At 40.3% G+C, this 15,238-nt stretch overlaps 1 protein-coding gene across 1 annotated transcript; it reads left to right on the forward strand.

Annotated features, from left to right (window-relative positions):
- Window positions 1-369: 369 nt before the first annotated feature.
- Window positions 370-5,208, forward strand: Rdh14 (retinol dehydrogenase 14). The gene is made up of 2 exons (XM_050142006.1): window positions 370-817; window positions 4,169-5,208. Exons 1-2 carry the CDS (start codon window positions 431-433, stop codon window positions 4,784-4,786), a joined length of 1,005 nt encoding a protein of 334 aa, XP_049997963.1. The 5' UTR covers window positions 370-430; the 3' UTR covers window positions 4,787-5,208.
- Window positions 5,209-15,238: the final 10,030 nt, after the last annotated feature.

A 15,238-nucleotide genomic window follows, 5' to 3' on the forward strand; every position in this document is an offset into this window, starting at 1 on the left:
AGTTAACTTTTAAAAACACTGTTTGTTTGTTTGTTGTTAACGTTACCCGGCCGAATGAATTTCTACCCATCATCACCTAGAACAGTCATCTGCCAGTTAGAAAGAACATTACTGGAAACTAAGGCTGTGTCCTTTGTTAGTTCCGTGCGGCGAGCCGTTTAACAAAATCAAAGTGAGAAATGTCCCGTCGTCTGCAGGCGCATGCTAATTTTAACACTGTCCGCTTCTAAATGAATCCACTAGTTTCCACAGGATGGTTTCTAAGATGAACTCTACTTCAAGGTGCCCTCAGGGGGAAACTACAAATCCCAGCAAGCCTCGCGCGCACTAGCCCAGGAAGGCAGGCGGCGCCCCAGAGTCCTTTGCGTGCAGTGGCCCTTTGGATACCGGAACTCGTGCTCTAGGCTCCCTGCGCCCTGCCCGGAAGGCAATGGCTGTGGCGACTGTGGCCGCAGCACTCCTGGCCGCACTGGGTGGGACGCTGTGGCTGGCTGTGCGGCGGTTCTCGGGGGCCAGGGGCCAGCGGATGCAGGGAGGCGGGGGCCAGAGCCTCATGCACGGGAAGACAGTGCTGATCACCGGCGCAAACAGCGGCCTGGGCCGAGCCACGGCCGCCGAGCTGCTGCGCCTTGGGGCGCGGGTCATCATGGGCTGTCGGGACCTCGGGAGAGCGGAGGAGGCGGCGGGTCAGCTCCGCCAGGAGCTTGGCCAGGCTGGGGGTCAAAAGCCCGACGCCACCAAAGGCCAGCTGGTCGTCAAGGAGCTGGACCTTGCCTCTCTACGTTCAGTGCGAGCCTTCTGCCAAGAACTGCTGCAGGTGTGGGTCTACTGAAGCCCAGCCACCCAAGCGGGAGGCCCTGAGGCCTGCCTGGTGTGACCTTGAGAGTGGGCAGGGCCGAGAAAGACACCTGCTTGCCGGGGGGCTGCTGGGAGGAGGGGCAGGTTTGAGAAGGAATTCCTGGGAGGTCCCCAGAGGAAGTGAATAAATAAGCCAGTGTCTGGACATTCCATTTTGTTAGGCAAGGACAGTCCAGGAATCATCACCCCATGTTTGAATTGTTTTTCCTGTGTCAGAAGTGAAATGTGTGCCAGATCTTCCATGGTGTCCCGAGGCCTGAGAGCACTGCAGGAGAAAAACTCACCAAGAGCTTTGGTTAGGCCCCTTTAAAAGTTTCCTTGCTGTTTTTCTTTCTTATTCCTATTTCCTGATTTTGTTTGTTTTTGGTTTGCTCTGCTAAAGTAGGGAGTGTCTCCTGCTGATTGACAACCTTTGCATCATCCCTAACTAGATTCTATCCCATTTCCAAAGAAAATGGAATTTGGAATCCTCTTAATGGCCCTATGCAGAACAGGAATAAAAATCATATGCCTAGCTTTGTTGAACATTTGATGTACGGCAGGAGATGTGCCAAGCACACCATTAGTTATTGTCAGATCTTGACTTTAATTCTATTAAAGCAAGCATTAATATCTCCACCTCGTAATAGGGAACAGAAACATAGGAAGGTTAAGTAACATGTCTTTCTTCAGTCTTTGCTTTCCTGGTGCTTGGTGGCTGAGGGGTGGATGGTACAGGTTCCACTGAAGTAGAAAGGTTGTGGCCAAGATGACTTACCAGAGATAGATCTAAAGTCAGCTAGGCACAGGGAGATCGCTTGTCTCAGTTGGAATCTCTTGACTCTAAAGCTGAGGGTCTGGCTTTTTTCCCCCATGATGTACTTAGATCAAAGAAATATCTGGAAGTTCATTTGTTAGCAGTTAGATCTAAGCAGCCTGCATGTCCTAACAACTCTCTTAACGGTCTAATAATAGGCATCCCTCATAAAGAAGTTTCTTGTTTAACTCTATGTAGTCGTGATCGCTAATGGAACAGTGTGCTTGTTTGCCACTGTAGGAACTTTCCCAGTCCCCAAGTCAGCTTGGACATAGCCACCCTCCTTCTTGTTCTGCGTAAATTGTTTTAGTTTTGCCCTTGCTTCTAAGACCAGCTGTTAATAACTGTTAAACACAAAGCTGTACAAAGAAATCATGTCATTAGACGAAAGCCCATACTAAACCACTTACCTAGAGGTAGTAGCTTTTGAGATAATGCGTAGAGAGTATCACTGTTCCCCTCAAAACTTAAACCATTCACAGCAAGCTCCTGTCGTGTTCTAGGGAAGCATGTTGCATGTTAAGAGCTGGTGCAGGTCAAAGAAATTGGTTGTTAACATGTCATTTGCATGTAGCAATATTAGTCTCTGGGAGATTTGGAAGCATAGGAAGCAGGTCCTTCTGATCACTGACGTGTATAGGGTTGAGCATGTTCATTCCTGATACCTTTGCTGCTTGGAACAGAAAAAGAGGTTGTGTTACCCTAAGTATTTACATTCTTGCTTGGCGCTGAAGTTCAGTGATTATAATTAGAAGGGAAAAGAAATGGAGGTTTTTGACATTCACTGTTTGGTATTCTTGGAATTTATGCCATCTATCTTCTAGAATTTAAAAAATAATAAATGATAAAGTCTTAACACAAACCCAGCAAAGAATGATAGGTCAGAAATGATTAATTCAGGAGCCCTTTCCAGAAGATTAGCCAAGATGAACACTCCTTCCTTCCCCGTATCTGTGAACTCATATTCCCCTTTTGAAGTTGACTGGTGCAAAACATGAAAGTTTTTTCCTCGGGCCAGAATGAGAAACAGTTAACCGACAGGTAGCCTTTGATAACAGTTGTGAAATTTAACACATTTTTCTTTCACTTACACTTGGCAGAGAGAGAGAGGGAGAATTGAAATTTGACCTGAAATTAATTTAATCATAGGTCATCACTGTGACTTTACACCTGGAACACATTGTGCATTGCTTTCCCTCTGTCATCAGAATAGACAGAGGAGCCAGGAAAGAGCCAAAGAAAACCGACCTAAATGATGTAAGGAATGAAAAGACTCCCTGTGAGAACAGTGCAGTTTAGGACTTTAATCTGGGAAGATGTGGAGGTGTATGGTGCTTGGAAGAGATTTCATATGGGGAAGAAAGGGCTGAGTTCTGGAACCACAGTGAAGGTTAATGGTGTCTGTTGATGCTATCTCTTCTACCTCTTGTACTCTCGGCTCCCATCATGGTCCTGAGTTGTTACTAATATTTTGATGTTATCCACTCAATGATTTGATTAACCTTTCTTTCCTGATTTTTTTAGCAATATTTGCTCTAGTCCAAAGTTTATTTCTTTGACCATTCTTTATCCCAATTTTGGGAAAGTGCCTTGAAGTTATTCTGTCCCTGTGGTGACATTTTATACTTAACAGGACTGCAAAGTAAAGCATCTTAATTTACCATTGGTGGTGATAACAGTAAGGTGGGAGTCACAAAACCAGCCCTTTGCTGGAAGTGGTCTGCCGTGCTCACCTTGACTCAAGTTCTGTTGTTGTTTTTTTTAATTTATTAATTTTTGTTGAGCTCTACGTTTTTCTCTGCTCCCCTCCCCTTCAACCCTCTCCCAGGGTCCCCATGCTCCCAATTTACTCAGGAGATGAAGCTCTGTTTTAAAGAGACCAGTTAGAAGTTAGAAGGCCAGGCTAGGTTACTAATTATGAGAATGGGCTTTGGAATCTAAAGATTTCATCTTCAGGCTGATTCTGACTTGCCTCTTAGAAGCCTGGTGACAACGACCAAGTCACTTGGGTCTGCCTTGAACTTAAGGACATTAAAAGTAGATAAGGTTATCTGAGAAAGGGACCAAGCAGGCACCTCCTAATCATGTAACATTGCCTTAAAAGTCTTTTTTCATATTTTGCAAGATTTTTTAGGTTTATCACAGGAACACATTATAAATTTGATATAACAACACCAAACTGATATTTTCCGAGTTCAACTGAAATTAAGAGAAGACATACAATCCTAGGAGTCCCTCACATCCAAATTTGCTGTATTTTTGTTTAAAAAAAAGACTTTGATAATTATATCATCAACATCTGAGTGAAACGTAAGAGAATACATATTCATAATCATTAAGTTGTAGAAAGTCTGAGATTGGCAGTGCTTCAAATAGTTACTGGATACAGAGGCTAGAACTGGAGATTAGTTTTAGTCTCACACTCTTGTCATTGTTAGGAAAACAGACCTGAGTGAAAAGAGCTCTATGGGAAATGCGTGTTCCTAATTCTGCATTCTCTTTCTGGTTTTAAAGGAGGAACCCAGGCTAGACGTCCTGATCAATAATGCAGGGATCTTCCAGTGCCCATACATGAAGACTGAAGATGGCTTTGAGATGCAGTTTGGAGTGAACCATCTGGGCCACTTCCTACTCACCAATCTTCTGCTTGGCCTCCTCAAAAGTTCCGCTCCCAGCAGGATTGTCGTTGTTTCTTCCAAACTTTATAAATATGGAGACATCAACTTTGAAGACTTGAACAGTGAGCAGAGCTATAATAAAAGCTTCTCTTATAGTCGAAGCAAACTGGCCAACATTCTTTTCACCAGAGAACTAGCCCGTCGCTTAGAAGGCACAAACGTGACTGTCAATGTGTTGCATCCTGGTATTGTGCGGACAAACCTCGGGAGGCACATACACATCCCACTGTTGGCCAGACCACTTTTCAATTTGGTATCGTGGGCGTTTTTCAAATCTCCACTAGAAGGTGCCCAGACCTCCATCTACTTAGCCTCCTCACCCGAGGTGGAAGGGGTATCCGGAAAGTACTTTGGAGATTGTAAGGAGGAAGAACTATTGCCCAAAGCTATGGATGAGTCAGTCGCAAGAAAACTGTGGGATATCAGTGAAGTGATGGTCGGCATTTTAAAGTAGGAGTAAAGATAAGAGGGCTATTTATAAGACTATCCATCACAGCCTTGGTCGGGAGCAGCATGTTGTGGGTGTGTGCTCCTTGAACACAGTTTGGGTTTGACGGTAATACTGCTGAGAGATACACATGAGGGTTTGAAGGGCACTGTTAGGTGGGCTAATAAAAAATTAAATAACCAAAGTGAGCAAAACCATTCTGTTTTATTATTAAAAATTATAATTGGGCAATCATAAATTACAGATGCTGAAGATATTCGCAATTTAAAAGATACCTTGAGAGGGTTTTCAAAAACTTTTTGCGTTTCATAATGAGATGTTAAGAATTTTTCCTACAATGCCTGTTTTGTGGAAATAATATGCCTAGTGTGTGCACATAAATTATTACTTGGAATTAATGTATGAAGCCAATTCCTCAGTGTGCATTTTTTTAGAAGTATCTGGGTGCAGTCCATAGCTTGTCCTCCCTGGCCTTTTGTAGTCTTGCTGTACCCATGTTCTTCCTATCATATCTTGTATACTGCTCGGAAACTTTCTGTTTATAAAACTCCAGTCTATGACCTTGTGTCCTAACGCACTTTCAAACCTGTGATGGTTTTCCAGTTAACCTTGCAGTAAGTTTTCTTAGCCTCTTTCTGCTGTTGTTTTGGTTTTTGTTTTCCTTTTCCTGCTGTAGAAGTCTTTTACTCAAACGTCAGTGTTGAGTATATAAATGTAGCAGTGATATGTAGGGCTGGAATTCCCCAAAGGGACATCGATTGTTGGAGTTGATAGATGATCCGTAAACTGTAAGCTCTATAATACACGCTGGAGACACTCCACAAACTCACATGCCTGTCCTCAGTCTTGTTGAATGGAAAGAACTCTAGCCACCACAGCCCAACAGACATGTGGAAAAAGAGTGCATGAAATATTGAAAAACAAACTCACAATCTTAGTTAAACAGGCAAATGTCTGGTCATGACCCCCTTAGACTGCCCTGAATATAGAAGAGTCATCCAGGCCCTTGTCTTCAGATCATCTCTTCATATGTTCCCTGACACGTGTCCAGCAGGTGGACCTGTAAGCAGAAGCAATTCTGTCTCCTTGTTTTGTTTCCCCTGACTTAGCTTTGCTTAAAGTGCGCTAATTGTTCACTCCAGGGCTAGTTAGACAATTTAAAAGAATTATCCAAAGACAGTAATTTTTCTCCCTCAAAATTCAAAGTGTAGTAACTGACATGGAATGAAAAAGAGCAACAAAGAATGAATTATAAATACATTGACATATGCTTTATAAAATATATATTTCATACATATATGAATTTTATTTATTAAGTATATACATATAAATATAAATAAAAATGTTTTATAAAAATAGTTCGGCCAAAATGGGCATATTGTAGGCTTCTGTGTTTTAACATCAGAAGCATCAACTTAATAACGTCATTTTTTTTTGTCCTGTCACCTCAATGTTAATGAAAACACCAAATGAGAGGCGGCACCCTTTAGTTTAATGACCGTTAAGGCAGAGCTAATGCTTGTTATTTTTAAGAACTTGTCGTACCTGGTTAAAAATATTGTTTCTTCTCCAGACTGGCACGATCTTGGCAGATCATGCTAAAGGTCTGCTTTCCTTTAGAGCATCGCCTTCTGAGTACAGCAAATGGTCCTCTCATCACAGGTGTGTCTCCGAGGGCGTAGTGGGCAGAGCTAAGCCGTATCCTTTGAAATGTATTTTAGAAGGTCATCCTACAAAGAGAACTGCTACACTTGGAAATATGGGCAGGAAGTACACGAGAATGTAGCTTGGAAAAATAGAAGCTAATAAATCTGTCCTACACCTCGGCTTCATTAAAAAGGAGCTCCCTTTTTCGTTTAATACCGTCTTTCTCTGGCTGTACTGTGATACCCGATGCTTTTCAGGGGATGTGGACCTTTTGAGCCTTTCAGCATTCTTGTTTGTGGCACCACAGTAAAATAGGATATATTAATTTATAGTGATGGGAAAAGAAACTTATCTGCAAACACCAGCTATTACGGTAAAATGAGCTGCCATTTGGAAGATGTCTTCCCCACTACTGTGCCTGATGGAATCAAGGGCCCATAGCAGCGGGTGGGAAGATCATTCCAGCTTGTTCTTTCTCCCATAACTCCCTCCTGATCTTTCCACCACACAAAGGAATAAGGAAACAGTTCTATTACTTCGATACTTTTACTCTCTGCAAAATACCCGTAGAGAAAACCTGGGCCAAGAAATGGAATAAGTGAAGTGAAACCCATTTTCCCCTCCTTATTCTTGCCTTTGTTATTGGTTGGTTGGTTGGTTTTAAAACTGACTTCATTCAAGCAGTTTGGTCCTATTAGCAGCATGATCATTGGTCTGCTGTTTGAACATCACCCACATTGCTTAATCTAGTGGAGTTCCTAATTACCAATTAGCTGGGAAAGGGGTTTCATTTCTTAGCATACCACTACACTGGCTTTAGTTAATCACGCCCCAACTTAACTCTTCTAGTGATCATGGAAAATTACATAACCATTCTGAAGCATTCATTGTCTTCCTAGCTCTAGCATCAGCTACAATGTCCATTGTAAAGTTTCTGGTTGTGTTTGCATACATGCCGGTGCCACATCAGACATATGAAGGTCAGTGAACAAGTTTGTGGATTCTGCTCTCCTTCCACCTTGTCCTTGGTTCTGGAGATCAAACTCACGTCATCAGGCATCTATTGCAAGCACTGAACTATTTTGCTGCCTGACAACTACCTACTTCAAAGGACTGGTCAATGAATGAATTTGTCAGAGAGAGTCAAGCGTTTAGACAGATGGTAATATAGACATGCATCCACTTCTATTTCAAAAACATGCCTAATAATGACAGTCGTAGTAATACTGATCAGTCACAGTAATGGTTAGCTGAGTATGTTTGATGGAAAGGACTCTAAACCATGAACCAGTAGCCTCTTTTTGCAGAAAGCTAACTGCATATTTCAGGTTTGGTGAGTCATTGTCAACCCATGTTATATATTCTCACATACTGTCTTTGTTTTTACTCCAATATTATAAAACTGTAAAACCCATGCTCAGCTAGTCCAGAATATTCTATTGCACTTCAACAACCTCAGTGCCATCTTCCAAGCCTGCTACATTCACATAGAGTTCATCTTTCTGCAGTGCTTGTAAAAACAGCAACTCCTTCTGTACGGGACTGCTTCTGTTTTTCTATATGATTTTTAATCTTGTATGATTATTTACTCGAAGACCCAGGAGGTCTAGAGAGTATATTTTGAAATCTATCTCCAACTATAGATTCTGGGGTGAGGAATAGCAGTTATCTGCTTCCAGCTCCGTCCCCGCACAAACCTGCTGGGCCTGGCTAGAGATCTAAGAAAAATCTATATTTGAATATTTAATTGATTCCAAATGTTCCAAGAATCACTAAAGAGAACATGTTACTAATCACCCTTCAGGAGCTGGGCCCCCACAGACAGCTTCAGATGTTCACAAGGCTTCTCTGGACAATGGGGAGTTAAATTAGTTACAGGTCAACTTGGAGGAAGGTAGTTAATTCCTAGAGGAAAGTTGGAAGGCATGCCCAGCTTTCTGCAGACAGCAAGGAAGAGGTTTTTGCCAAGCCAGATGTTTAATCAAAGTTACTCTACTTTGATGCACTCCTCAGCAGCCACCATGTGACTGACTTACTGTAAGAGCAGAATCCCCATTCTTTCTGAGAAACACACAAATTGAGTCTCATCTCCTGTAAAGGTGGTGATGGGATCCCTTCTAGCATGGTGTTGTGTCCATCCTTTGGACACTGCGAGAATACCTTGTCAAAGTTCATGCCGGAAAGCTGTGAAACTACACTGCAAAACTTAAAGGGAAAGAGAGAGAGGGAAGAAGGGAAAGAAAACCCTTGTAACATTTTTAATAAGTATATAATTATGTGGCAAACTACATTTCGAGCTGTCCTGGGGTACATGTGGCCTATATACCACAGGTTGGCTATAAATATGGACCCTTTGCTCCCCTTGGTCCTGTCGTCATTAAGACAAGGAGATTATGTGCCATCACTTGTCCAATTAACAAATATTTGAATATTTTTCACATATTAGACCTTGGCCTGGTATCTGCAACCTGGGGACGCAGGCAGCAATAGAGAAAAGGCAGCCAAAGCTATGTGTCCTTGTGTGCTCGTTTGCTGTGTTCATCACAGGACAATTTAATAGTCATAACACCAACTGCTGAAACGTAAGGTTGAAGAAAAAGTAGATTTCTATAAAATATCGTCTGAGTGCTTTGCAACAGGAAAACAAGGGCAGATCACTGGAAATTATATGGTTGAATAAAGTGACAAACAGCTATCTTTACGAAAAATAAATACTCTGAATGCACAAAAAGTTTGGGGACTCAGTGCCTTGAAAGTGACTTTAAGCTGGGTCCATTTTTCTGCTATTTTTTTTTTGCCTGTTTCATTTTTATTTGTTTAATTTATAGGCCAACAAAACAATTGACTTTACTACGGCATTTTTGTACACCGCGTTCCTGTTTTTGTCCTTCTACTGCACTGTTTGGTCCTCTAAAAAAAAAAAAAAAAGACACCAAAGTTGGAACTCAGAGACTGTGCTCCCTACGTGAGCAGAGTGTTAGGAGGGAGATACAATTCCAAGTGGATTTAAGCTCAAAGCTCAGCAAGGAGGTTGATTAAGCCCTTAGCCTCAGATGAGATGAAGGTTAATGAATGAATGTGTTCTGTTTCCAGCTCAGGTAATAGTTTCATGGTGTAGAAGGCTCCCCACTGTTATTTCCTTCCTTAAGCCTTTTCATGGAACCAGCCAGTTTCAAAGATGAGGGCTTCTCCTATGCAAGACACAGTAATCACTGGCATTTCAGAAGAATTTCAGTTGGATGGAATTTGTAATACACATTTTCTATGGGGTGATTCATAATTATCCAATGACTTCTAAATTTTGGAATGACTTTTTTTTTTAATGTACCAACGTGCTGAATTGATTATCTGATGTAATCAGTGTGGTTCCAACATGTTTTTGCAGCTGCTCCTTCAGATTTAATTTCATTATCAGCTTTGCCTCTCTCTCCCTCATTTAAAAAGTGCCAACTAATTATGGTAAATAGCAAAGTTCCTGAATGCTTAAGGTTTATTGTTTTAATGCTGTCATCTTGAATTCAGAAGTTACTGCGGTATGTATGTGTTACAGTCCCATTGATGATATTTGAGTTTTTTTTAAGATATATTCATTCATTCATTTATAAATCCAAACTTAGACAAAGTAGATACACCTTTTCATTGTTGTTGTGGCATTGCATACATCTAGGTCATCATCCACTCATTGGCAGGATGAAAAGGAAAACCTTTGTAACCACTCCCATTCTTTGTGCCACCATGAAACTAGTAAGATGAATAAGTTAAGTATTTTGTGGTAAACAGAGTAAATGGATTCAGAGTTGTTTTTTGAATCTCTGTAAATCTGCATACATGTTGGGTTTTTAGCTATACCTGGAAGCTGTATGTATGGTTTGAGGAAATGCCAAGCCCTATCATTCTTAGCTTCTTCAAAAAGAAAAAAAAAAGAAAGAAAGAAAAGCAAAACTAGTTTCTGCCACCAACCCATGAAAGCACAGGAAATGGCTTCATGTAGTAAGTGTCCAGGTCTAAGCAATCTGTTGACAGAAAGGGTTTCTACCCAAGGGTTTCTCGTTAATGTAATCAAACACTTCAGAGCCGTAGCCCAGCAAGATCAGATCCACCCACCTCTGAGTTTATCTTTAGCTCATCTGGAAGAGTTTATTTTAAACACTGAACATTGTTTGCTGCTGTTGAAATGAAAGTGAGAGAGTTACAAGCTTTAGTCCACGGCCATCTGGCAGATTTACTGATGGATCTGGTTCTTTAATCCATGTAACCCCGTGTGTGGGAGCTATTGTCTTTGTGTTGCTCATGCAGCTGGCTTGGCTGAACTTCCAAACGCTCACACAAAGCTATCAAGAGCCATCCTATAGATAAATGAAGTTGGGGTTGTTGTAAAAGCCATCACAGTCTTTAGGAGAAGGTGTGGATGTATATTATCTTTATTCTTTTCTGAATACACATTTTTGCTCCATGTCTCTCTTAGTGAACTGGGAAAAAAGATGACTGTATTTGGATAATTTTAGAAAAATAATAAATGAAGACTATAAAAAGACAGACTATGCTTAAATTTAAAAAAAATTACATAGCAGATTAGAAAGGAAGGAAATAATGGCCAAGCACTCTTTGCAGTGACGATTTGTCTATTGTTCATTCTCCTTCTTTATGTGATGTAGACTTGCTCAGTGGTGCACATATTACACACCAAATCTCTGTATCAGCTTAGGAAACAGTAGTAGTGAGCTTAGTACATAGTAGTACCATATTTCCAAGTGGACCTTACACCAAACATGATTTATATCCAACTCTAGAGCACACACAAATGTAAATATACACAGGAATTAAGACATTACATATCGACAGGCAAGATGGACTCTTACCACCAGCACTGATGGCTTGGGTTCAATCCTTCATAGCCACATGGTGGGAAGAACCAGTTCCCCCAAGTTGTCCTCTGACTTCCACATGTATTCATGGCTTATGTGTATCCACACAAATGAAAATGTAAGACATCGTATGCAAGAAATAGGCTTTATGGAAGATTGGCTGGCTTGAATGGCATATATAAAGTTTATAGGAAAATGGTCACAGAAATAGAACCTGAAACAATGAGATATAATCAATTGGTATTTAGTTTTATTTCTACCTACAATCACTTTTCTGGTTTGTTTTCATTTTATCTTATTATTTATTATTCTGTAGTCTAATGAGAAAAAGAAAGGTTATGGGTTTGGATGGCTAAGGAAATAAAGAGGATCTGATAGGAGTTGGGGGAAGGGAAACTATAATCATAATATATTGTATAGAAAATAAATTTTCTATTAATAAATGAAACTGATTTTTTAAAATTTTACAAATTGTTTCATTTAGAAACAAAAGGCAGAGAATGCAGGTCGGTTGGTAGAGTGAACTTGCCTGGCATGCATGTAGTGCTGGGTTCTACCTCCAGCACTACAGGAACTGGGCATGGCAGCATGCCAGGAGTCAGATCAGAAATTCTACTTCCCTTTTGGCTATATACTGCTTAGTCCAGCCTGGGATAGGTGAGACCTTCTCAAAGGTGTTTTTATACAGCCAAACCCAGAAAGAACTACATTGCCTATATTATGCAGAAAAACATGCTCCCAAACTCATGACATTAAACGAGATTTTGACAGAAACACGGAGAAAGAAGCCTTCCTCCTGCCACAATGGGATATTTTCTTCTGGCAAGAAAGATCATTGGAATAGTTAACTTCTTTTGGTTCGGCTTCATTTGTTGTGTAGTTATGTAGTTGGTATGAGGACGAGGAACAATTGGGTACATTGATGACTACGGGTACACTCACAAGTACAGGTGCTGAGTGAAGGGAACAGAGTTGGTGGTATCCTGATTCCATGTCCTGATGTTGGTGCTGGGCTGTGATAACCCAAGTTGTAACTTGTAGCTCCAGCAAAAGCCTCCCGGCTCCTTGCCTTCCTGATTGTGGCAGAAGTAGTAACTTCACCAAGCTGATTAGTTCTTGTAATAGTCTCAGTGACTCTGGAACTTACCTCAGTCTTCTAGTCTTTTCCACTAGTTTATTGGTCCTAATATCACTGTTTCTGTTCCTTGCATCTTAAAATATCCAACATGGATTCTGCTTCCAACAGATAAAATAGGTCACTAGGATGACTGCCCTTTAAATGGTTAAATGATGCAGATACAGATAGACAGATAGATGGTCTAAGTGGAGAACCTGAGTATTTCAGTCTGAATAAATGGAGACACAGAGCTGGTGAAAGCAGCATCTACCATCGCAAGGTAAAATTAAAACTGTGTAATGTATAAATGTCAGCCTAGTAGCTTTGGGTATTTAAATATGGTGATGTTTGTTGATGAAGAAAAACAAACGAGAGAGAGAGAGAGAGAGAGAGAGAGAGAGAGAGAGAGAGAGAGAAGGATATCTATTTTTTTTTTATTCCAACAAGGAAGTTTGTTTTGAAAACCAAATGGTAACAAGAATCTTTGCTATGAATCAGAGCAAAGGAAGTAAGTTCTTGCTTGAATGTTTGGTGATAACCAGTAATGGTTTATTAGGTGAATCCTCGCTCCAGCAGTGGCTCTTCAAGAAGCCCTTGGACTCATGCATGCTGCCCTGATGGCTGTTAACTTTTTTGTGACTTTTTTTCCCTTTTAATTATCTCAGCTAACATTTTGTCACTCTATATAGCTCACAGAGACGTAAAGGTAGACACATTTAAAAGAAAAACAGGCAGGGGAAGAGACCAATATTCACAGTGCAATAGGCTGACCATTGGAAGAATATCCATCCATACATATATCTAGAGAGTTCTATCCACACCTAAGTTGAGATGTCAGTTGAACCAGTTAATTTATCACAGCTCCTTTTTAGTTAAGAAATCTGTGGTAGCCCGTGGGCTTCCTCAGCAGCCATGTAGAGGAGACTGCAGAATGACTTGTGATGGATAGCCCTGCATAAGTGTTTGGGCTCTTGGGACTGGATGAGAAAAAGGTTCACAATGGAATCCTTGGAAATAGCTAGTTCTTCTTCTATGTTGCACAAAAAATCAGAGAAGCCAAGGTAAGAGGTGAATCAAGGGTTCCTAAGAGCTAGAGTGGAACATTGTGACTGCACAGAAGTCAAATATTTGAGCAAGTCATTTCTATTCCCTTATTCTGACAAGAGTGGCCATAAATCAGTACAAAACATTGGGCTGTTATTTTTAATATTGGGTTATTAATTATTTCATTGGTAACCTGAAAGGTCGGATGTTTACCACCTCACTGATGTTCAAGTAAGATGGGGATGATGCCGTGGTCCTGAGAGCAGAGCAGGGCATCTTACAGTCTCCGAAATATGCCAGTGTTCAGAGTTTGTAGAGAGAGCCCTTTTGGTTGGGTTCTCTGGGACAGCCCTATTTGACAGTGAAAATAGGAACTAGGAAACAGGTTTCATCACTTTCTGTAACTATAACCATTGATAATTGGGAATTAGTATGAGGGAGGCTGGAATGTCTACAGAGAAGTCACACAAGCTGAAAAAAATGCTTTGACTCCTGCCACCAACCCCCTTGGTTGCTTCTGTGTTGTTAGCACAATTATTGGTTCCCACCATGTAGTAGTTTCTAGAGATCTAATGAACTGCATTGAGCAGTCTGCTTTCAGTTGCTTAAACAGGGCGTGCTAAGGCCAACATGATTATTTCTGCAATAACCACTGTGCATTTACTTTATCTCTCAATGAATTTCCATGTGAAATTAGAGATATAAAAACTTGAGGGTCTTTTTATTCTTTTCAAAATAATAACATATTCTTTTGTGAATCTCTAGAATAAGATCATGACTTAATAAATGACCCAAAAAGAACTGGTGATCAAAGTCACTCTTGTATAGCTACCATTTCTAGGAGAGATTTACAAGTATCACCTCTAATATAACAACACAGTGTGCAACAAATTCTTAATCCTCTATTAAGGATAAGAAATTGGAATTCAGAAAACAAAAAAATGATGTTTGGCCATAATGAGCCAATGGTTTGACCAAAATCCTTCAGTAGTTAGAGTTTTTGGCTGCTTTAATATTTTAGCAGATGCTTTTTGTAGGAACCAACTAAGTTCCATAAAACAAATTAACATTTCCTCTGAACTCAAAGCAATAATATATATTTAATTCTCATGCTCATAACTATTCTCTTTTCAAAATTTCTCCTAAATATATTCATTTCACAGAATAGGTATTATTTTAAATAAGATTGTTTCTGCCAGGCAAGTCAAGAATGTGTTAATTTTTTTCACTAAGTATACTCTATTTAGTTTCCCTGTCAACACAAGCTAATTGAAAAGGTTTCTGTGTAATATCCTAAGTGTAAATTATTTATCAGTGTGGTTAAATAACCCAGTGCCCAGCACAGTGTTCGTTTCTTGCCAGAGGGAAATATATCATCTTTCATGGCTTTGGAGAAATTGAACAAACAATGGTGATGTCTGAACTCAATCATAATGCAATGATCAAAAGGTTAGTGTTATGGGACTTCATAGTAAATGCATTTATTTCTCTTGAGATGAAGCACTTTTAACTCTCCCACAGCTGCCTGGAAGTCAAAGACATTAGACATACCCTATTAGTGAAACACCACTAATTCAGGCCGGCATTTATGTAGAATAGTTTTCCTATTCTGAAACTTGTAACATACCTGGCATAGCAGTATTCTTTCATGTAAATTTGTCTAATTAAAGTGAAAGGTGACAGAGAAAAGCTTTTGGGCCTCTTAAAAAATAGTTGAAGGATCATTGGCATTTGGACTTAATAGGCTAAATGACAAAAACTAATTATTGTTTAAAGACAACTCTG

Source organism: Alexandromys fortis, unplaced genomic scaffold (assembly GCF_014885135.2).
Source record: "Alexandromys fortis isolate MF-2015 unplaced genomic scaffold, M_Fortis_MF-2015_v1.1 scaffold_30, whole genome shotgun sequence".
NCBI lineage: Eukaryota > Metazoa > Chordata > Mammalia > Rodentia > Cricetidae > Alexandromys > Alexandromys fortis.

Coding starts and splice junctions, on each gene's coding strand:
- Rdh14 (XM_050142006.1), top strand. CDS start 431: ATGGCTGTGGCGACTGTGGCCGCAGCACTCCTGGCCGCACTGGGTGGG. Junction 818..4,168: donor TCTGCCAAGAACTGCTGCAG/GTGTGGGTCTAC, acceptor CTGGTTTTAAAG/GAGGAACCCAGGCTAGACGT.